Source organism: Panulirus ornatus, chromosome 61, assembly GCF_036320965.1.
Source record: "Panulirus ornatus isolate Po-2019 chromosome 61, ASM3632096v1, whole genome shotgun sequence".
Classification (NCBI taxonomy): Eukaryota; Metazoa; Arthropoda; class Malacostraca; order Decapoda; family Palinuridae; genus Panulirus; species Panulirus ornatus.
The window spans coordinates 7,991,833-8,015,607 of NC_092284.1; the positions used below are offsets into that span (position 1 = coordinate 7,991,833).

Below are 23,775 nucleotides of genomic sequence, written 5' to 3' on the forward strand. Positions count from 1 at the left end.
CCCCATCCATAAACAAATTAAACAACCATGGAGACATCACACACCCCTGCCGCAAACCTACATTCACTGAGAACCAATCACTTTCCTCTCTTCCTACACGTACACATGCCTTACATTCTCGATAAAAACTTTTCACTGCTTCTAACAACTTACCTCCCACACCATATATTCTTAATACCTTCCACAGAGCATCTCTATCAACTCTGTCATATGCCTTCTCCAGATCCATAAATGCTACATACAAATCCATTTGCTTTTCTAAGTATTTCTCACATACATTCTTCAAAGCAAACACCTGATCCACACATCCTCTACCACTTCTGAAACCACACTGCTCTTCCCCAATCTGATACTCTGTACATGCCTTCACCCTCTCAATCAATACCCTCCCATATAATTTACCAGGAATACTCAACAAACTTATACCTCTGTAATTTGAGCACTCACTCTTATCCCCTTTGCCTTTGTACAATGGCACTATGCACTCATTCCGGCAATCCTCAGGCACCTCACCATGAGTCATACATACATTAAATAACCTTACCAACCAGTCAATAATAGTCACCCCCTTTTTTAATAAATTCCACTGCAATACCATCCAAACCTGCTGCCTTGCCCGCTTTCATCTTCCGCAAAGCTTTTACTACCTCTTCTCTGTTTACCAAATCATTTTCCCTTACCCTCTCACTTTGCACACCACCTCGACCAAAACACCCTATATCTGCCACTCTATCATCAAACACATTCAACAAACCTTCAAAATACTCACTCCATCTCCTTCTCACATCACCACTACTTGTTATCACCTCCCCATTTGCCCCCTTCACTGAAGTTCCCATTTGCTCCCTTGTCTTACGCACTTTATTTACCTCCTTCCAGAGCATCTTTTTATTCTCCCTAAAATTTAATGATACTCTCTCACCCCAACTCTCATTTGCCCTCTTTTTCACCTCTTGCACCTTTCTCTTGACCTCCTGTCTCTTTCTTTTATACATCTCCCACTCAATTGCATTTTTTCCCTGCAAAAATCGTCCAAATGCCTCTCTCTTCTCTTTCACTAATAATAATAATAATATTTTTTTATTCTTTCTATTTTGCTTTGTCGCTGTCTCCCACATTTGCGAGGTAGCGCAAGAAAACAGACGAAAGAAATGGCCCAACCCACCCCCATACACATGTATATACATACACGTCCACACACGCAAATATACATACCTATACAGCTCAATGTACACATATATATATACACACACACACACACATACATATACACCCATGAACACAATTCACACTGTCTGCCTTTATTCATTCCCACTGCCAACTCGCCACACATGGAATACCATCCCCCTCCCCTCTCATGTGTGCGAGGTAGCGCTAGGAAAAGACAACAAAGTCCCCATTCGTTCACACTCAGTCTCTAGATGTCATGCAATAATGCACCGAAACCACAGCTCCCTTTCCACATCCAGGCCCCACACAACTTTCCATAGTTTACCCCAGACGCTTCACACGCCCTGATTCAATCCACTGACAGCACGTCAACCCCAGGTATACCACATCGATCCAATTCAGTCTATTCCTTTCCCGACTTTCACCCTCCTGCATGTTCAGGCCCCGATCACTCAAAATCTTTTTCACTCCATCTTTCCACCTCCAATTTGGTCTCCCACTTCTCCTCGTTCCTTCCACCTCCGACACATATATCCTCTTGGTCAATCTTTCCTCACTCATTCTCTCCATGTGCCCAAACCATTTCAAAACACCCTCTTCTGCTCTCTCAACCACGCTCTTTTTATTTCCACACATCTCTCTTACCCTTACATTACTTACTCGATCAAACCACCTCACACCACACATTGTTCTCAAACATCTCATTTACAGCACATCCACCCTCCTGCGCACAACTCTATCCATAGCCCACGCCTCGCAACCATACAACATTGTTGGAACCACTATTCCTTCAAACATACCCATTTTTGCTTTCTGAGATAATGTTCTCGACATCCACACATTCTTCAAGGCTCCCAGGATTTTTGCCCCCTCCCCCACCCTACGATTCACTTCCGCTTTCATGGTTCCATCCGCTGCCAGATCCACTCCCAGATATCTAAAACACTTTACTTCCTCCAGTTTTTCTCCATTCAAACTTACCTCCCAATTGACTTGACCCTCAACCCTACTGTACCTAATAACCTTGCTCTTATTCACATCTACTCTTAACTTTCTTCTTTCACACACTTTACCAAACTCAGTCACCAGCTTCTGCAGTTTCTCACATGAATCAGCCACCAGCGCTGTATCATCAGCGAACAACAACTGACTCACTTCCCAAGCTCTCTCATCCACAACAGACTTCATACTTGCCCCTCTTTCCAAAACTCTTGCATTCACCTCCCTAACAACCCCATCCATAAACAAATTAAACAACCATGGAGACATCACACACCCCTGCCACAAACCTACATTCACTGAGAACCAATCACTTTCCTCTCTTCCTACACGTACACAAGCCTTACATCCTCGATAACAACTTTTCACTGCTTCTCACAATAATAATAATAATAATAATAATAATAATAATAATAATAATAAGTTATGTAAATTTGCTTGGGGAAATTAGCAACTCATACAACAAAGTAAATGTCAGCATGAAGCATTTTTTCCTCAAAATAGCACTGAGAAGTTTTGTAGTTACATTAGAAGCAAGAATGTCATTGCCCAGTCAATTGGTCCATCAATGAAAATGGTGACTTGGTTCAAGACAATGAAGCCATAGCAAAAATCTTAAGTGACTTTTTTTGCATCCATATTTATAAGCAGAGACATAACTCGTGTCCTGAATCCAGTTTCAGTGATAAGAGGGAATATTCTGCAAGAGACTGACATACAAACAAGAAATACTATCAGCAATAAATGGAATAAAAATTAACAAAACAGCAGGCCATGATACGTTTTATTCAAGGACAATGAAAGAGATAAAAAAGTAGATAGTTAAGCCATGAGTTACCCTTCAATAAGTTACTTGCTATGAGAAAAGTTCAAGATGACTGGAATAGGTCACTGCCTAGAAATTATCATCCAATTGGTTTTCAACAAAAATCACTCACCGGACAAATATGTTTGACTTCTTTTTTTTTTATTTTGCTTTGTCGCCGTCTCCCACGTTTGCGAGGTAGCGCAAGGAAACAGACGAAAGAAATGGCCCAACCCATCCCCATACACATGTATATACATACACGTCCACACACGCACAATATACATACCTATACATCTAAATGTACACATATATATACACACACAGACACATACATATATGAACATGCACACAATTCACACTCTCTGCCCTTATTCATTCCCACTGCCACCTTGCCACACATGGAATAACATCCCCCTCCCCTCTCATGTGTGCGAGGTAGCGCTAGGAAAAGACAACAAAGGCCCCATTCGTTCACACTCAGTCTCTAGCTGTCATGCAGTAATGCACCGAAACCACAGCTCCCTTTCCACATCCAAGCCCCACACAACTTTCCATGCTTTACCCCAGACATTTCACATGCCCTGATTCAATCCATTGACAGCACGTCGACCCCAGTATACCACATCGATCCAATTCACTCTATTCCTTGCCCGCCTTTCACCCTCCTGCATGTTCAGGCCCCGATCGCTCAAAATCTTTTTCACTCCATCTTTCCACCTCCAATTTGGTCTCCCACTTCTCCTCGATCCCTCCACCTCTGACACATATATCCTCTTGGTCAATCTTTCCTCACTCATTCTCTCCATGTGCAAAAACCATTTCAAAACACCCTCTTCTGCTCTCTCAACCACGCTCTTTTTATTTCCAATCATCTCTCTTACCCTTACATTACTTACTCGATCAAACCACCTCACACCACACATTGTCCTCAAACATCTCATTTCCAGCACATCCACCCTCCTGCGCACAACTCTATCCATAGCCCACGCCTTGCAACCATACAACATTGTTGGAACCACTATTCCTTCAAACATAGCCATTTTTGCTTTCCAAGATAATGCTCTCGACTTCCACACATTCTTCAAGGCTCCCAGGATTTTCGCCCCTTCCCCCACCCTATGATTCACTTACTATGATTCACTTTCTTTTATGATATAATCTATTGGATGGTGAAACCCATGCAGTAATTTTATGTTAGGTGAGACGGCAAGGCAACCAAGGCCCTAACAAAGGCCACTGTCTTAATGCTATACACACAGGAGAGATAGGTAGTATGTCTGAAGAAAGAAACCTGGATGTTCTGGCTCTGAGTGAAATGAAGCTCAAGGGTAAAGGGGAAGAATGGTTTGGAGAACTCTTGGGAGTAAAGTTAGGGGTTAGTGACAGGACAAGAGCTAAGGAAGGAGTAGCACTACTGAAACAGCAGTTGTGGGAGTTGTGTGATAGAGTGTGAGAAAGTAAATTCTAAATTGGTATGGGTAAAACTGAAAGTGGATGGAGAGAGATGGGTGGTTATTGCTGCCTATGCACCTGGTCATGAAAAGAAAGATCATGAGAGGCAAGTGTTTTGGGAGCACCTGAGTGACTGTCAGCAGCTTTGATGCACGAGACCAAGTATTAGTGAAGAGTGATTTAAATGCAAAGGTGAGTAATGTGGCAGTTGAGGGTAAAATTAGTGTACATGATGTACATGGTGAAGAGCTTGTGGATCTGTGTACTGTAAAAAGATTGGTGATTGGGAATACCTGGTTTAAAAAGAGATATACATAAGTATGTGAGTAGGAGAGATGGTCAAAGGGCAGTATTAGATTATGTGGTAATTGATAGGTGTGTAAAAGAAAGACTTTTGGATGTTAATGTGGAGATGAAGGTGAAGATTTGAAGAGGTTTTTAATAAAGAAGAGAAAATGTTAGGAAGAAGAGAGTGGTGAGAGTAAGTGAGCCTGGAAAGGAGATTTGTGTGAGGAACTACCAGGAGAGATTGAGTGAAGAATGGCAAAATGTGAAAGCAAATGACGTGAGGAGTGGGTTAGGAATGGGATGTATTAAGGGAAGCAGTGATGGCATGTGCAAAACATGCATGTGGCATGAGAAAGGTAGGAGGTGGACAGATTAGAAAGGGCAGTCAGTGGTGGGATGAAGTAAAGTTGTTAGTGAAAGAGAAAAGAAAGGCATCTGGACGATAGCAAAAATGGCTATGTTTGAAGGAATAGTGGTTCCAACAATGTTGTATGGTTGCGAGGCGTGGGCTATGGATAGAGTTGTGCGCAGGAGGGTGGATGTGCTGGAAATGAGATGTTTGAGGACAATGTGTGGTGTGAGGTGGTTTGATCGAGTAAGTAATGTAAGGGTGTGTGGAAATAAAAAGAGCGTGGTTGAGAGAGCAGAAGAGGGTGTTTTGAAATGGTTTGGGCACATGGAGAGAATGAGTGAGGAAAGATTGACCAAGAGGATATATGTGTCGGAGGTGGAGGGAACGAGGAGAAGTGAGAGACCAAATTGGGGGTGGAAAGATAGAGTGAAAAAGATTTTGAGTGATCGGGGCCTGAACATGCAGGAGGGTGAAAGGCGGGCAAGGAATAGAGTGAAGTGGATCGATGTGGTATACCAGGGGTCGACATGCTGTCAATGGATTGAATCAGGGCATGTGAAGCGTCTGGGGTAAACCATGGAAAGTTCTGTGGGGCCTGGATGTGGAAAGAGAGCTGTGGTTTCGGGATTATTGCATGACAGCTAAAGACTGAGTGTGAACGAATGGGGCCTTTGTTATCTTTTCCTAGCACTACCTCGCACACATGAGGGGGGAGGGGGATGTTATTCCATGTGTGGTGAGGTGGCGATGGGAATGAATAAAAGCAGAGTGTGAATTGTGTGCATGTGTATATATGTATGTGTCTGTGTGTGTATATACATGTGTACATTGAGATGTATGGGTATGTATATTTGCGTGTGTGGACGTGTATGTATATACATGTGTATGGGGGTGGGTTGGGCCATTTCTTTCGTCTGTTTCCTTGTGCTACCTCGCAAACACGGGAGACAGCGACAATATATATATTTTTTTTTTTTTTTTTTGTCGCTGTCTCCCGCGTTTGCGAGGTAGCACAAGGAAACAGACAAAAGAAATGGCCCAACCCACCCCCATACACATGTATATACATACGTCCACACACACAAATATACATACCTACACAGCTTTCCATGGTTTACCCCAGACGCTTCACATGCCTTGATTCAATCCACTGACAGCACGTCAACCCCGGTATACCACATCGCTCCAATTCACTCTATTCCTTGCCCTCCTTTCACCCTCCTGCAAGTTCAGGCCCCGATCACACAAAATCTTTTTCACTCCATCTTTCCACCTCCAATTTGGTCTCCCTCTTCTCCTCGTTCCCTCCACCTCCGACACATATATCCTCTTGGTCAATCTTTCCTCACTCATTCTCTCCATGTGACCAAACCATTTCAAAACACCCTCTTCTGCTCTCTCAACCACGCTCTTTTTATTTCCACACATCTCTCTTACCCTTACGTTACTTACTCGATCAAACCACCTCACACCACACATTGTCCTCAAACATCTCATTTCCAGCACATCCATCCTCCTGCGCACAACTCTATCCATAGTCCACGCCTCGCAACCATACAACATTGTTGGAACCACTATTCCTTCAAACATACCCATTTTTGCTTTCCGAGATAATGTTCTCGACTTCCACACATTCTTCAAGGCTCCCAGAATTTCCCCCCCCCCCCCACCCTATGATCCACTTCCGCTTCCATGTTTCCATCCGCTGCCAGATCCACTCCCAGATATCTAAAACACTTTACTTCCTCCAGTTTTTCTCCATTCAAACTCACCTCCCAATTGACTTGACCCTCAACCCTACTGTACCTAATAACCTTGCTCTTATTCACATTTACTCTTAACTTTCTTCTTTAACACACTTTACCAAACTCAGTCATCAGCTTCTGCAGTTTCTCACATGAATCAGCCACCAGCGCTGTATCATCAGCGAACAACAACTGACTCACTTCCCAAGCTCTCTCATCCACAACAGACTTCATACTTGCCTCTCTTTCCAAAACTCTTGCATTCACCTCCCTAACAACCCCATCCATAAACAGATTAAACAACCATGGAGACATCACACACCCCTGCCGCAAACCTACATTCACTGAGAACCAATCACTTTCCTCTCTTCCTACACGCACACATGCCTTACATCCTCGATAAAAACTTTTCACTGCTTCTAACAACTTGCCTCCCACACCATATGTTCTTAATACCTTCCACAGAGTATCTCTATCAACTCTATCATATGCCTTCTCCAGATCCATAAATGCTACATACAAATCCATTTGCTTTTCTAAGTATTTCTCACATACATTCTTCAAAGCAAACACCTGATCCACACATCCTCTACCACCTCTGAAACCACACTGCTCTTCCCCAGTCTGATGCTCTGTACATGCCTTCACCCTCTCAATCAATACCCTCCCATATAATTTACCAGGAATACTCAACAAACTTATACCTCTGTAATTTGAGCACTCACTCTTATCCCCTTTGCCTTTGTACAATGGCACTATGCACGCATTCCGCCAATCCTCAGGCACCTCACCATGAGTCATACTTACATTAAATAATACACATATATGTATTATACACATATATGTGTGTCAGAGGTGGAGGGAACGAGGAGAAGTGGGAGACCAAATTGGAGGTGGAAAGATGGAGTGAAAAAGATTTTGAGAGACCGGGGCCTAAACATGCAGGAGGGTGAAAGGCGTGCAAGGAATAGAGTGAATTGGAACGATGTGGTATACCAGGGTAGACGTGCTGTCAATGGATTGAACCAGGGCCTGTGAAGCGTCTGGGGTAAACCATGGAAAGTTCTGTGGGGCCTGGATGTGGAAAGGGAGCTGTGATTTCGATGCATTATTACATGACAGCTAGAGATTGAGTGTGAATGAATGGGGCCTTTGTTGTCTTTTCCTAGCGCTACCCCGCACACATGAGGGGGGAGGGGGTTGTTATGCCATGTGTGGCGGGGTGGCGATTGGAATAAATAAAGGCAGACAGTATGAATCATGTACATGTGTATATATGTATATGTGTGTGTGTGTATATGTGCACACTGAGATGTATAGGTATGTATATTTGCATGTGTGGACGTGTATGTATATACATGTGTATGTGGGTGGGTTGGGCCATTCTTTCGTCTGTTTCCTTGCGCTACCTTGCTAACATGGGAGACAGCAACAAAGCAAAATAAATAAATATATTGAACGATACTTACAAGGAAGGAGTACAAATGACTGGGAGGTGTAAAGAAGAAAGCAGCAGGAGGTCAAGAGGAAGGTGCAAGGGTTGGAAAAGAGGGCAAATGAGAGTTGGGGTGAGAGAGTATCATTAAACTCTAGGGAGAATAAAAAAATGTTTTGGAAGGAGGTGCATTAGACAAGAGAACACATGGGAACATTGGTGAAAGGGGCAAGGGGGGGAAGTGACAACAGGAAGTGATGAAGTGAAATGGAGATGGAGTGATTGGAAGGTTTGTTGAAAGTGTTTGATGATAGAGTGACAGACGTAGGGTGTTTTCGTCAGGGTGGTGTGCAAAGTGAGAGGGCCAGGGAGAATGGTTTGATTATGAGAGAAGAGGTGGTGAAAGCCTTGCCGAGGATGAAATCTGGCAAGGCAGCAGGCTTGGATGGCACTGCAGTTGAATCTATTAAGAAAGGGGGTGATAGCGTTGATGATTGGTTGGTAAGGATATTCAATGTATGTATGGATCATGGTGAAGTGCCTGAGGACTTGCAAAATGCACGTATAGTGCCACTGAACGAAAGCAAAGGGGATAAAGGAGAGTGTTCAAACTGCAGAGGCATAAGTTTGTTGAGTATTACTGGAAAATGTATTGGAGGGTATTGATTGAGAGGGTAAAGGCACATACAGAACATCAGATTGGGGAGGAGCAGTGTGGTTTCAGAAGTGGTAGAAGATGTGTGGATCAGGTATTTGTTTTGAAGGATGTGTGTGAGAAATATCTAGAAAAACATATGGATTTGTATGGAGCATTTATGAATCTGGAGAAGGCATTTGATAGAATTGATAGAGATGCTTTGTGGAAAGTCTAAAGAGTATATGGTGTGGGAGGTAAGCTACTGATACAGCACTGGTGGCTGATTCAAGTGAGAAACTGCAGAAGTTGGAGAATGAGTTTGGAAAAGTATGTAAAAGGAGAAAGTTGAGGGTAAATGTGAATAAGAGCAAGATTATTAGGTTCAGGGTTGAGGGAAAAGTTAGTTGGGATGAAAGTCTGAATGGAGGAAAACTGGAGGAAGTGAAGTGTTACAGATATCTGGGAGAGGACTTGGAAGCAAATGGAACCATGGAAGCAGATGTGAGTCACAATAGGGAAGGAGCGAAGGTTCTGGGAGCAATGAAGAAGGTGAGGAAAGAGAGAAAGTTATCTCAGAGCAAAAATGGGTATGTCTGAAGGAATAGTAGTTCCAACAATACTATATGTTTGTTACGCATGGGCTATAGATGGGATTGTACAGAGGAAAATGGATGTGTTGGAAATGAAAGTTTGAGAACAATATGTAGTGTGAGGTGGTTTGATCGAGTAAGTATTGAAAGGGATAAGAGGATAAGAGAGATGTGTGGTAATAAAAAAAGTGTAGTTGAGAGAGTAGAAGAGGGTGTGTTGAAATGGTTTGGACATATGGAAAGAATGAGTGAGGAAAGGTTGACAAAGAGGACATATGTGTCAGAGGTGGAGGGAACAAGGAGAAGTGGGAAACCAAATTGGAGAGGAAAGGATGGAGCAATAAGAGGAATTCAACCTTACTCGACAATCGATTGGTTCATCCCATTCTTGAATGTGTTTAGTTCTGGTCATCTTAATTTTAAAAAAAGACATGGACAGAATGGAGAGAGTGCAGTGTCGAGCGACTAAGATGACTCTCGGGCTAAGAAACAAATTCTATGAGAACTGACTAAACAACTTTCTGTTATTTCTATCTATTCATCTAGCTTATAGTCTCAAAAAAATCCAATGATTATCATTCAAAATGTCTTTCACATGCCAAGTTTCATTAGAGGAACATATTCCAATACTCACTAAGCTTGAGATTAATGGCTTGTTGAATATCTTAGAAATACGCCTGCATGTATTTTTCAAAAATTATAAGGCAAAAACAAAAGATCACAGGATTGGGAAAACAGATTCAATTTGTTTACCTTATATTGGCTGTCAGAAAGTCACACACAAAAATCCATACCTTCCTGGTATCTCAATTCCCTTTCCTGAGCATTGCGTTGACGAACTCTGCGTCGCCTCTCTCGTTTTACAATACGTCGCCATAACTGATGACTGAAAAGTGCACACCAGGGTTTTAAGTAAACATTTTATTCAATGAACAGAATACTCACCTGTAGAATGCGGTTAGAAGGAAGAAGATGACATATATCAGTCATAATACACAAAAGTAAATTGATCAAGCATTTATAAAATATCAAATTAAACCTTAAATCATGGCATATAAGAAAATAATAATAAGAAAAAAAAATAGCATGTGAAGCACCTGGGGTAAACCATGGGAAGGTCTCCGGAGCTTGTTGTGGATAGGGAACTGTGGTTTTCATACTACCTTACTAAATTGGAAAACAGCGATCAAGTATAAAAGTTTAAAAAAAACAATAATAATAATGATGATAATAATAATAATAATGATAATAATAATAATAATAATAATAATAATAATAATAATAATAATAATAGATAGATAGATAGATAAATTAGGTTGTATGGAGGAGGGTGGATGTGTTGGAAATGAAATATTGAGGACAATATGTGGTGTGAAGTAGCTTGATCGAGTAAGTAATGAAAGGATAAGAGAGATGTGTGGAAATAAAAAGTGTGTGGTTGACAGAGCAGAAGAGGATGTGAAGAAATGGTTTAGACATATAAAGAGAATGAGTGAAGAAAGGTTTACAAAGAGGATATATGTGTCAGAGGTGGAGGAAAGAAGGAGAAGCAGGAGACCAAATTGGAGGTGGAAGGATGGAGTGAAAAAGATTTTGAGCGATCAGGGCCTGAACATGCAGGAGGGTGAGAGGCTTGCAAGGAATAGAATGAAGTGGAACAACGTGGTATATCAGGGCCGACATGCTGTCAATGGAGTGAACCAGGGCATGCAAAACATCAGGAGTAAATCACGGAAAGGTCTGTGGGACCTCGATGTAGATAGGGAGCTGTGGTTTCAGTGCATTAGACATGAATATGAACAAACGTGGACTTTTTTGTCTGTTTTCCTGGCACTACCTTGCTGAAGCAGGAGGTAATAATACTGGTTCCTGTGGGATGGGGAAGCAATAGAAATGTATGAAGGCAAGCAAGTAAGAATATGTACATGTGTATATATGTATACATCTGTGTTTGTGTATGTATATGTATGTATATATGTATATGTTGATATATATTTTCATTATTATCATTATACTAAGTTGCTGTCTCTTACATTAGCTAGGTATCACAACAAAACAGAAAAAACAATGGCCCAACCTACCCACATACACATGTATATACATACACACCCTCACACACACATATACATACCTGTGATAATGGCTGTTGGAGGTTTGTATATACATACCTATACATTTCAATATATTTTTCTTTTAATTTATACTTTCTCGTAGTCTCCCATGTCAGCACGGCAGCACAAGGAAACAGACGAAAGAATGGCCCAACCCACCCACATACACATGTATATACATAAATGCCCACACACGCACATATACATACCTACACATTTCAACATGTACATACATATACATACACAGACATATACATGTAAACACATGCATATATTCATAACATGCTGCCTTCATCCATTCCCGCTACCACCCCACCACACATGAAATAACACCCCCCCTCCCCCCATGTGCATGCAAGGTAGTGCTAGGAAAGGATAACAAAGGCCACATTCATCCACACTCAGACTCTAGCTGTCATGTGTAATGCACCGAAACCACAACTCCCTTTCCACATCCAGAACCCACAAAACTTTCCATGGTTTACCCCAGATGCGTCATATGCCCTGGTTCAATCCATTGACAGCACGTCGACCCCAGTATACCACATCGTTGCAATTCACTCTATTCCTTGCACGCCTTTCACCCTCCTGTATGTTCAGGGTCTGATCGCTCGAAATCTTTTTCACTCCAACTTTCCACCTCCAATTCAGTCTTCCATTTCTCCTCGTTCCCTCCACCTCTGACACATATATCCTCTTTGTCAATCTTTCTTCACTCATTCTCTCCATGTGACCAAAACATTTCAATACACCCTCTTCTGCTCTCTCAACCACACTTTTTATTACCACACATCTCTCTTACCCTTTCATTACTTACTTGATCAAACCACATCACACCACATATTGTCCTCAAACATCTCATTTCCAACACATCCACCCTCCTTCGCACAACGCTATCTATCGCCCATGCCTCACAACCATATAACATTGTTGGTACCACTATTCCTTCAAACATACACATTTTTACTTTATGAGATAATGTTCTCGCCTTCCACACATTCTTCAACACTCCCAGAACCTTCACCCCTCCCCAACCCTAAGACTCACTTCTGCTTCCATGATTCCATTCACTGCCAAATCCACTCCCAGATATCTAAAACACTTCACTTCCTCCAGTTTTCCTCCATTCAAACTTACCTCCCAATTGACTTGTCCTTCAACCCTACTGAACCTAATAGTCTAGCTGTTATTCACATTTACTCTCAGCTTTCTTCTTTCACACACTTTACCAAACTCAGTCACCAGCTTCTGCAGTATCTCACACGAATCAGCCACCAGCGCTGTATCATCAGCGAACAACAACTGACTCACTTCCCAAGCCCTCTCATCCACAACAGACTGCATACTTGCCCCTCTCCAAAACTCTTGCATTCACCTCCCTAACAACCCCATCCATAAACAAATTAAACAACCATGGAGACATCACGCAACCCTGCCGCAAAACTACATTCACTGGGAACCAATCACTTTCCTTTCTTGCTACTCGAACACATGCCTTACATCCTCGATAAAAACTTTTCACTGCTTCTAGCAACTTACCTCCCACACCATATATTCTTAACACCTTCCACAGAGCATCTCTATCAACTCTATCATATGCCTTCTCCAGATCCATATATGCTACATACAAATCCATCTGCTTTTTTCAGTATTTCTCAGATACATTCTTCAAAGCAAACACCTGATCCATACATCCACTACCACTTCTGAAACCACACTGCTCTTCCCCAATCTAATGCTCTGTACATGCCTTCACCCTCTCAATCAATACCCTCCCATATATATTCCCAGGAATACTCAAAAACCTTATATCTCTGTAATTTGAGCACTCATCTTTATCCCCTTTGCCTTTGTCCAAAGGCACTATACATGCATTCCGCCAATCCTCAGGCACCTCACCTCATACATACATTGAATATCCTCACCAACCAGTAAAAACACAGTCATCCCCTTTTTTAATAAGTTCCACTGCAATACCATCCAAACCCTACACCTTGCCTGCTTTCATCTTCCGCAAAGCTTTCACTACCTCTGCTCTGTTTACCAAATCATTCTCCCTGACCCTCTCACTTCGCACACCACCTCAACTAACACACCCTATATCAGACACTATATCATCAAACACATTCAACAAACCTTCAAAATACTCACTCCACCTCCCTCTCACATCACTACTTGTTATTACCTCCCCATTTGCCCAGTTCACCGATGTTCCCATATGTTATCGTCTTACACACTTTATTTACCTCCTTCCAAAACATCTTTTTATTCTCCCTAAAATTTAATGATACTCTCTCACCCCAACTCTCATTTGCCCTCTTTCTCACCTCTTAAACCTTTCTCTTGACCTCCTGCCCTTCTTTTATATATCTCCCACTCATTTGCATTATTTCCCTCCATAAATCGTCCAAATGCCTCTCTCTTCTCTTTCACTAACAATCTTACTTCTTCATCCCACCACTCACTACCCTTTCTAATCTGCCCACCTTCCACATTTTTCATGCCATTGGCATCTTTTGCACAAGCCATCAATGATTCCCTAAATACATCCCATTCCTCCCCAACTCCCCTTTCGTCATTTGCTCTCACCTTTTTCCATTCTACACTCAATCTCTCCTCGCACTTCCTCACACAAGTCTCCTTTCCAGGCTCAATTACTCTCACCACTCTCTTCACCCCAACATTCTCTCTTCTTTTCTGAAAACCTCTACAAATCTTCACCTTCGCCTCCACAAGATAATGATCAGACATCCCTCCAGTTGCTCCTCTCAGCACATTAACGCCCAAAAGTCTCTCTTTCAAGCGCCTATCAATTAACACATAATCCAATAATGCTTCCTGGCCATCTCTCCTACTTACATACGTATACTCATGTATATCTCTCTTTTTAAACCAGGTATTCCCAATCACCAGTCCTTTTTCAGCACTCAAATCTACAAGCTCTTCACCATTTCCATTTACAACACTGAAAACCCCATGTACACCAATTATACCCTCAACTGCCACATTACTCACCTTTGCATTCAAAGCACCCATCACTATAACCCAGTCTCATGCATCAAAGCTGCTAACACTCTCACTCAGCTGTTCCCAAAACACTTGCCTCTCATGATCTTTCTTCTCATGACCAAGTGCATAGGCACCAACAATCGCCCATCTCTCTCCATCTACTTTCAGTTTTACCCATATCAATCTAGAGTTTACTTTCTTACACTCTATCACATACTACCACAACTCCTGCTTCAGGACTAGTGCTACTCCTTCCTTTGCTCTTCTCCTTTCACCAACCCTTGACTTTACTCCCTAGACACATCTAAACCACTCTTCCCCTTTACCCTTAAGCTCCGTTTCACTCAGAGCCAAAACATCCAGGTTCCCTTCCTCAAACATACTACCTATCTCTCCTTTTTCTCATCTTGGTTACATCCACACACATTTAGGCACCCCAATCTGAGCCTTCGATGAAGATGTTAAAATACAAGGAGGGGAGGGTTTCTAGCCTCCCACTCCTGACCCCTTTAGTTGCCTTCTATGACATGCAGGAAATGCATGGGAAGTATTCTTTTTCCCATATCCACAGGTATATATACATATCTACATTATTACACTTTGTCACTGTCTCCCGCGTCAGCATGGTAGTGCAAGGAAACAGACGAAAGAATGGCCCAACCCACCCACATACACATGTATATACACACACATCCACACACACACATATACATACTTATACATCTAAACGTAATTTCTTTTCTTTCTTTCTTTCATACTATTCGCCATTTTCCGCATTAGCGAGGTGGCGCTAAGAACAGAGGACTGGGCCTTTGAGGGAATATCCTCACCTGGCCCCCTTCTCTGTTCCTTCTTTTGTAAAAATAAATAAAAAAAAAAAACGAGAGGGGAGGATTTCCAGCCCCCCAGCTCACTTCCCTTTTAGTCGCCTTCTATGACATGCAGGGAATACGTGGGAAGTATTCTTTCTCCCCTATCCCCAGGGATATCTCAACGTATACATATATATATATATATATATAAACACAGACACATATACATATATACACAAGTACATAATTCATACTGACTTCCCTTATTCATTCCCGTCGCCACTCTGCCATACATAAAATGACAGCCCCCTCACCCCGCATATGCGCGAGGAAGCGCTAGGAAAAGACAACAAAGGCCACATTCGTTCGCGCTCAGTCTCTAGCTGTCATGTATAATGCACTGAAACCAACAGCTCCCTTTCCACATCCAGGCCCCACAAAATGCTCCACATGCCCTAGTTCAACCCATTGACAGCACGTCAACCCCGGTATACCACATCAATCCAATTCACTCTATTCCTTGCACACCTTTCACCCTCCTGCATGTTCAGGCCCCAATCACTCAGAATGTTTTTCACTCCATCTTTCCACCTCCAATTTGGTCTCCCACTTCTCATTGTTCCCTCCACCTCTGACACATATATCCTCTTTGTCAATCTTTCCTAACTCATTCTCTCCATGTGACCAAACCATTTCAAAACACCCTCTTCTGCTCTCTCAACCACACTCTTTACTACCACACATCTCTCTTACCCTTTCATTACTTACTCGATCAAACCACCTCACACCACATATTGTCCTCAAATATATCATTTCCAGCACATCCACCCCCCTCTGCACAACTCTATCTATAGCCCATGCCTCACAACCATATAACATTGTTGGAACCACTATTCTTTCAAACATACCCATTTTTGCTTTCTAAGATAATGTTCTCGACTTCCATACATTTTTCAATGCTTCCAGAACTTTCACCCCCTCCCCCACCGTATGATTCACTTCCGCTTCCATGGCTCCATCCGCTGCCAAATCCACTCCCAGATATCTAAAACACTTCACTTCCTCCAGTTTTCCTCCATTCAAACTTACCTCCCAAAAGACTTGTCCCTCAACCCTATTGTACCTAATAACCTTGCTCTTATTCACATTTACTCTCAGCCTCCTTCTTTCACACACTTTACCAAACGCAGTCACCAGCTTTTGCAGTTTCTCATCCAAATCAGCCACCAGCGTTGTATCATCAGTGAACAACATCATCAGTGAACAACAACTGACTCACTTCCCAAGCTCTCTCATCCACAACAGACTGCATACCTGCCCCTCTTTCCAAATCTCTTGCATTCACCTCCCTAACAATCCCATCCATAAACAAATTAAACAACCATGGAGACATCACACTCCCCTGCCGCAAACCTACATTCACTGAGATCCAATCACTTTCCTCTCTTCCTACACGTACACATGCCTTACATCCTCGATAAAAACTTTTCACTGCTTCTAACAACCTGCCTCCCACACCATATATTCTTAATACCTTCTACAGAGAATCTCTATCAATTCTATCATATGCCTTCTCCAGATCCATAAATGCTACATACTAATTCATTTGCTTTTCTAAGTATTTCTCACATACATGCTTCAAAGCAAACACCTGATCCATACATCCTCTAACACTTCTGAAACCACACTGCTCTTTCCCAATCTGATGCTCTGTACATGCCTTCACCCTCTCAATCAATACCCTTCCATATAATTTCCCAGGAACATTCAACAAACTTATACCTCTGTACTTTGAGCACTCATTTTTATCCCCTCTGCCTTTCTACAATGCCACTATGCAAGCATTGTGCCAATCCTCAGGCACTTCACCATGAGTCATACATACATTAAATAACCTTACCAACCAGTCAACAATACATTCACCCCCTTTTTTAATACATTCCACTGCAATACCATCCAAACCTGCTGCCTTACCGGCTTTCATCTCCCGCAAAGCTTTTACTACCTCTTCTCTGTTTACCAAATCAATCTCCCTAACCCTCTCACTTTGCACACCACCTCAACCAAAACACCCTATATCTGCCACTCTATCATCAAACACATTCAACAAACTTTCAAAATACTCATTCCATCTCCTCACATCACCATATATTTATTTTCATTTATTCTATTTTGCTTTGTCGCTGTCTCCCGCGTTTGCGATGTAACACAAGGAAACAGATGAAAGAATGGACCAACCCACCCACATACACATGTATATACATACACGTTCACAAACGCAAATATACATACCTATACATCTCAATGTATACATATATATATACCCACACAGACATATACATATATACCCATGTACATAATTCATACTGTCTGCCTTTATTCATTCCCATCGCCACCTCGCCAAACATGGAATAACAACACCCTCCCCCCTCATGTGTGTGGCGTAGCGCTAGGAAAAGACAACAAAGGCCACATTCGTTCACACTCAGTCTCTAGCTGTCATGTAATAATGCACTGAAACCACAGCTCCCTTTCCACATCCAGGCGCCACAGAACTTTCCATGCTTTACCCCAGACGCTTCTCATGCCCTGGTTCAATCCATTGACAGCACGTTGACCCCGGTATACAACATCGTTCCAATTCACTCTATTCCTTGCACGCCTTTCACCCTCCTGCATGTTCAGGCCCCAATCAATCAAAATCTTTTTCACTCCATCTTTCCACCTCCAATTTGGTCTCCCACTTCTCCTTGTTCCCTATACCTCTGACACATATATCCTCTTGCTCAATCTTTCCTCACTCATTCTCTCCATGCGACCAAACCATTTCAAAACACCCTCTTCTGCTCTCTCAACCACGCTCTTTTTACTACCACACATCTCTCTTACCCTTACATTACTTACTTGATCAAACCACCTCATACCACATACTGTCCTCAAACATCTCATTTCCAGCACATCCACCCTCCCTGCGCACAACTCTATCCATAGCCCACACCTTGCAACCATACAAAATTGTTGGAACCACTATTCCTTCAAACATTTTTGCTTTCTGAGATAATGTTCTCGACTTCCACACATTCTTCAAGGCTCCCAGAATTTTCGCCCCCTCCCCCACCCTATGATTCACCTCTGCTTCCATGGTTCCATCCGCTGCCAAATCCACTCCCAGATATCTAAAACACTTCACTTCCTCCAGTTTTTCTCCATTCAAACTTACCTCCCAATTCACTTGACCCTCAACTCTACTGTACCGAATAACCTTACTCTTACTCTCATTTACTCTCAGCTTTCTTCTTTCACACACTTTACCAAACTCAGTCACCAGCTTCTCCAGTTTCTCACACGAATCAGCTACCAGCGCTATATCATCAGCGAACAACAACTGACTCACTTCCCAAGCTCTCTCATCCACAACAGACTGCATACTTGCCCCTCTTTCTAAAACTCTTGCATTCACCTCCCTAACAATCCCATCCATAAACAAATTAACCATGGAGACATCACACACCACTGCCGCAAACCTACATTCACTGAGAACCAATCACTTTCCTCTCTTCCTACATGTACATATGCCTTACATCCTCGATAAAAACTTTTCACTACTTCTAACAACTTGCCTCCCACACCATATATCCTTAATACCTTCCACAGAGCATCTCTATCAACTCTATCATATGCCTTCTCCAGATCCATAAATGCTACATACAAATCCATTTGCTTTTCTAAGTATTTCTCACATACATTCTTCAAAGAAAACACCTGATCCACATATCCTCTTCCACTTCTGAAACCACACTGCTCTTCCCCAATCTGAAGCTCTGTACATGTCTTCACCCTCTCAATCAATACCCTCCCACATAATTTACCAGAAATACTCAACAAACTTATACCTCTGTAATTTGAGCACTCACTCTTATCCCCTTTGCCTTTGTACAATGGCACTATGCAAGCATTCCACCAATCCTCAGGCACCTCACCATGAATCATACATACATTAAATAACCTTACCAACCAGTCAACAATACAGTCACCCCCTTTTTTAATAAATTCCACTGCTATACCATCCGAACCCGCTGCCTTGCCAGCTTTCATCTTCCGCAAAGCTTTTACTAACTCTTCTCTGTTTACCAAATCATTTTCCCTAACCCTCTCACTTTGCACACCACCTCGACCAAAACACCCTATATCTGCCACTCTATCATCAAACACATTCAACAAACCTTCAAAATACTCACTCCATCTCCTTCTAACATCACCACTACTTGTTATCACCTCCCCATTAGCCCCCTTCACTGAAGTTCCCATTTGTTCCCTTGTCTTACGCACTTTATTTACCTCCTTCCAAAACATCTTATTATTCTCCCTAAAATTTAATGATACTCTCTCACCCCAACTCTCATTTGCCCTCTTTTTCACCTCTTGCACCTTTCTCTTGACCTCCTGCCTCTTTTTTTTATACATCTCCCACTCATTTGCATTATTACCCTGCAAAAATCGTCCAAATGCCTCTCTCTTCTCTTTCACTAATAATCTAACTTCTTCAACCCACCACTCACTACCCTTTCTAATCTAGCCACCTCTCACGCTTCTCATACCACAAGCATCTTCTGCGCAAGCCATCACTGCTTCCCTAAATACATCCCATTCCTCCCCCACTCCCCTGACATCCTTTCTTCTCACCTTTTTCCATTCTGTATTCAGTCTCTCCTGGTACTTCCTCACACAAGTCTCCTTCCCAAGCTCACTTACTCTCACCACTCTCTTCACGCCAACATTCTCTCTTCTTTTCTGAAAACCTCTACAAATCTTCACCTTGGCCTCCACAAGATAATGATCAGACATCCCTCCAGTTGCACCTCTCAGCACATTAACATCCAAAAGTCTCTCTTTCTCGTGCCTATCAATTAACACGTAATCCAATAACGCTCTCTGGCCATCTCTCCTACTTACATACGTATAGTTATGTATATCTCGCTTTTTAAACCAGGTTTTCCCAATCACCAGTCCTTTTTCAGCACATAAATCTACAAGCTCTTCACCATTTCCATTTACAACACTTAACACCCCATGTGTACCAATTATTCCCTCAACTGCCACATTACTCACCTTTGCATTCAAATCACCCATCACTATAACCCCGTATCGTGCATCAAAACCACTAACACACTCATTCAGCTGCTCCCAAAACACTTGCCTCTCATGATCTTTCTTCTCATGCCCAGGTGCACATGCACCAATAATCACCCATCTCTTTCCATCAACTTTCAGTTTTACCCATATCAATCTAGAGTTTACTTTCTTACACTTTATCACATATTCCCACCACTCCTGTTTCAGGAGTACTGCTACTCCTTCCCTTGCTCTTGTCTTCTCACTAACCCCTGACTTTACTCCCAAGACATTACCAAACCACTCTTCCCCTTTACCCTTGAGCTTCGTTTCACTCAGAGCCAAAACATCCAGGTTCATTTCCTCAAACATACTACCTATCTCTCCTTTTTTCTCATCTTGGTTACATCCACACACATTTAGACACCCCAATCTGAGCCTTCGAGGAGGATGAGCACTCCCTGCATGACTCCTTCTTCTGTTTCAACTTTTAGAAAGTTAAAATACGAGGGGAGGGTATATATATATATATATATATATATATATATATATATATATATATATATATATATATATTCGGTTTGTCTTCCACCTCAAAACCCGGACGATCCAAAACTATTCCAGGAACGACAGATTTCTGCAATGGGCTGGGCTTTTACCGAGACCGGGCCTGAAAGTGACATGATGCTGTATGGTGTGGTTGCACTAGCTGACCGTGAGACGTGTAATGCTACCTACAGAGGAAATCTGGTCGACGAAGAGGTCTGTTTCAGTGGTAAAGCCGGCCAGGGTTTCTGCACAGGTGGCTCAGGCACTTCTCTGGTGATGCTAAAAGCCTCTGATATCCTGGCCATCCAGACTGGTGTGGGGTCCTACGGTCCAGCGCCATGTCGTCTACACTTGTGTTTGGCATTATAGAAACTAGATCGAAGAGAATTTGAAACCCTAAAAGAGAAGAAACCAAGGAGACTCGACGCTGCGTTCGAATCTGTGGAAATCGGCCGGGCTCATAACGTCTTCGATGTGGCCCGGGCTATCGTGCCAGCCTATGCGGCACTTCAGCAACCCGGAATTATTCCCTGAAACAACGCTTGGAAGGAGGCAGAAGTGATATTGTGACAGTGATTGTGTCAGCGTCGCGTCGCCTCGCCGCAGTGTATCGAGACAGACTTCCCCAGAACTTTTTAAAGGGGAAGTAAATGTTTATAGTTGTGTTACTGGAGTGATAGTTTTCATGCATGGTGTTTTGACAAGAAAATAGTGAAGTTGGAGAAAAATGTAGCTTAGACATTGAAGCTTATTGATTCAGTGGTGAAATTGATGAGAACTGCTATTGACGTTTGTGTGAATAAATTGTACATTTCCTTTTCCATAGCCAGAGGTTGAACCATTATGTGACGTTCATTTTTTCATTCATTTCAAGCTAAAAGTTTGTTTTCTAAATTGTTTCTTACATTTTTCATATGTATATATATGTATGTGTGTGTGTGTGTGTGTGTGTGTGCGGGTGTGTGTGTGTGTGTGTGTGTGTGTGTGTGTGTGTGTGTGTGTGTGTATATATATATGTATATTATCCCTGGGGATAGGGGTGAAAGAATACTTCCCACGTATTCCTCGCGTGTCGTAGAAAGCGACTAGAGGGGACGGGAGCGGGGGGCCGGAAATCCTCCCCTCCTTGTATTAACTTTCTAAAATGGGAAACAGAAGAAGGAGTCACGCGGGGAGTGATCATCCTCCTCGAAGGCTCAGAGTGGGGTGCCTAAATGTGTGTGGATGTAACCAAGATGTGAAAAAAGGAGAGATAGGTAGTATGTTTGAGGAAAGGAACCTGGATGTTTTGGCTCTGAGTGAAACGAAGCTCAAGGGTAAAGGGGAAGAGTGGTTTGGAAATGTCTGGGGAGTGAAGTCAGGGGTTAGTGAGAGGACAAGAGCAAGGGAAGGAGTAGCAATACTCCTGAAACAGGAGTTGTGGGAGTATGTGATAGAATGTAAGAAAGTAAATTCTCGATTAATATGGGTAAAATTGAAAGTTGATGGAGAGAGGTGGGTGATTATTGGTGCATATGCACCTGGGCATGAGAAGAAAGATCATGAGAGGCAAGTGTTTTGGGAGCAGCTAAATGAGTGTGTTAGCGGTTTTGATGCACGAGACCGGGTTATAGTGATGGGTGATTTGAATGCAAAGGTGAGTAATGTGGCAGTTGAGGGAATAATTGGTATGCATGGGGTGTTCAGTGTTGTAAATGGAAATGGTGAAGAGCTTGTAGATTTATGTGCTGAAAAAGGACTGATGATTGGGAATACCTGGTTTAAAAAGCGAGATATACATAAGTATACTTATGTAAGTAGGAGAGATGGCCAGAGAGCGTTATTGGATTACGTGTTAATTGACAGGCGTGCGAAAGAGAGACTTTTGGATGTCAATGTGCTGAGAGGTGCAACTGGAGGGATGTCTGATCATTATCTTGTGGAGGCTAAGGTGAAGATTAGTATGGGTTTACAGAAAAGAAGAGTGAATGTTGGGGTGAAGAAGGTGGTGAGAGTAAGTGAGCTTGGGAAGGAGACCTGTGTGAAGAAGTATCAGGAGAGACTGTGTACAGAATGGAAAAAGGTGAGAACAATGGAAGTAAGGGGAGTGGGGGAGGAATGGGATGTATTTAGGGAATCAGTGATGGATTGCGCAAAAGATGCTTGTGGCATGAGAAGAGTGGGAGGTGGGCTGTTTAGAAAGGGTAGTGAGTGGTGGGATGAAGAAGTAAGAGTATTAGTGAAAGAGAAGAGAGAGGCATTTGGACGATTTTTGCAGGGAAAAAATGCAATTGAGTGGGAGAAGTATAAAAGAAAGAGACAGGAGGTCAAGAGAAAGGTGCAAGAGGTGAAAAAAAGGGCAAATGAGAGTTGGGGTGAGAGACTATCAGTAAATTTTAGGGAGAATAAAAAGATGTTCTGGAAGGAGGTAAATAGGGTGCGTAAGACAAGGGAGCAAATGGGAACTTCAGTGAAGGGCGTAAATGGGGAGGTGATAACAAGTAGTGGTGATGTGAGAAGGAGATGGAATGAGTATTTTGAAGGTTTGTTGAATGTGTCTGATGACAGAGTGGCAGATATAGGGTGTTTGGGTCGAGGTGGTGTGCAAAGTGAGAGGGTTAGGGAAAATGATTTGGTAAACAGAGAAGAGGTAGTAAAAGCTTTGCGGAAGATGAAAGCCGGCAAGGCAGCAGGTTTGGATGGTATTGCAGTGGAATTTATTAAAAA

General features: G+C 42.4%; 1 protein-coding gene across 1 annotated transcript in view; it reads right to left on the minus strand.

Moving 5' to 3' along the window:
- Positions 1–23,775, minus strand: part of LOC139767442 (uncharacterized) — a 298,235-nt gene that overhangs the window by 206,819 nt on the left and 67,641 nt on the right. Inside the window, exon 3 of the mRNA XM_071696824.1 lies at positions 10,271–10,362. Coding sequence (XP_071552925.1) covers positions 10,271–10,362 — 92 coding nt within the window. The remainder of the gene's footprint in view (positions 1–10,270; positions 10,363–23,775) is intronic.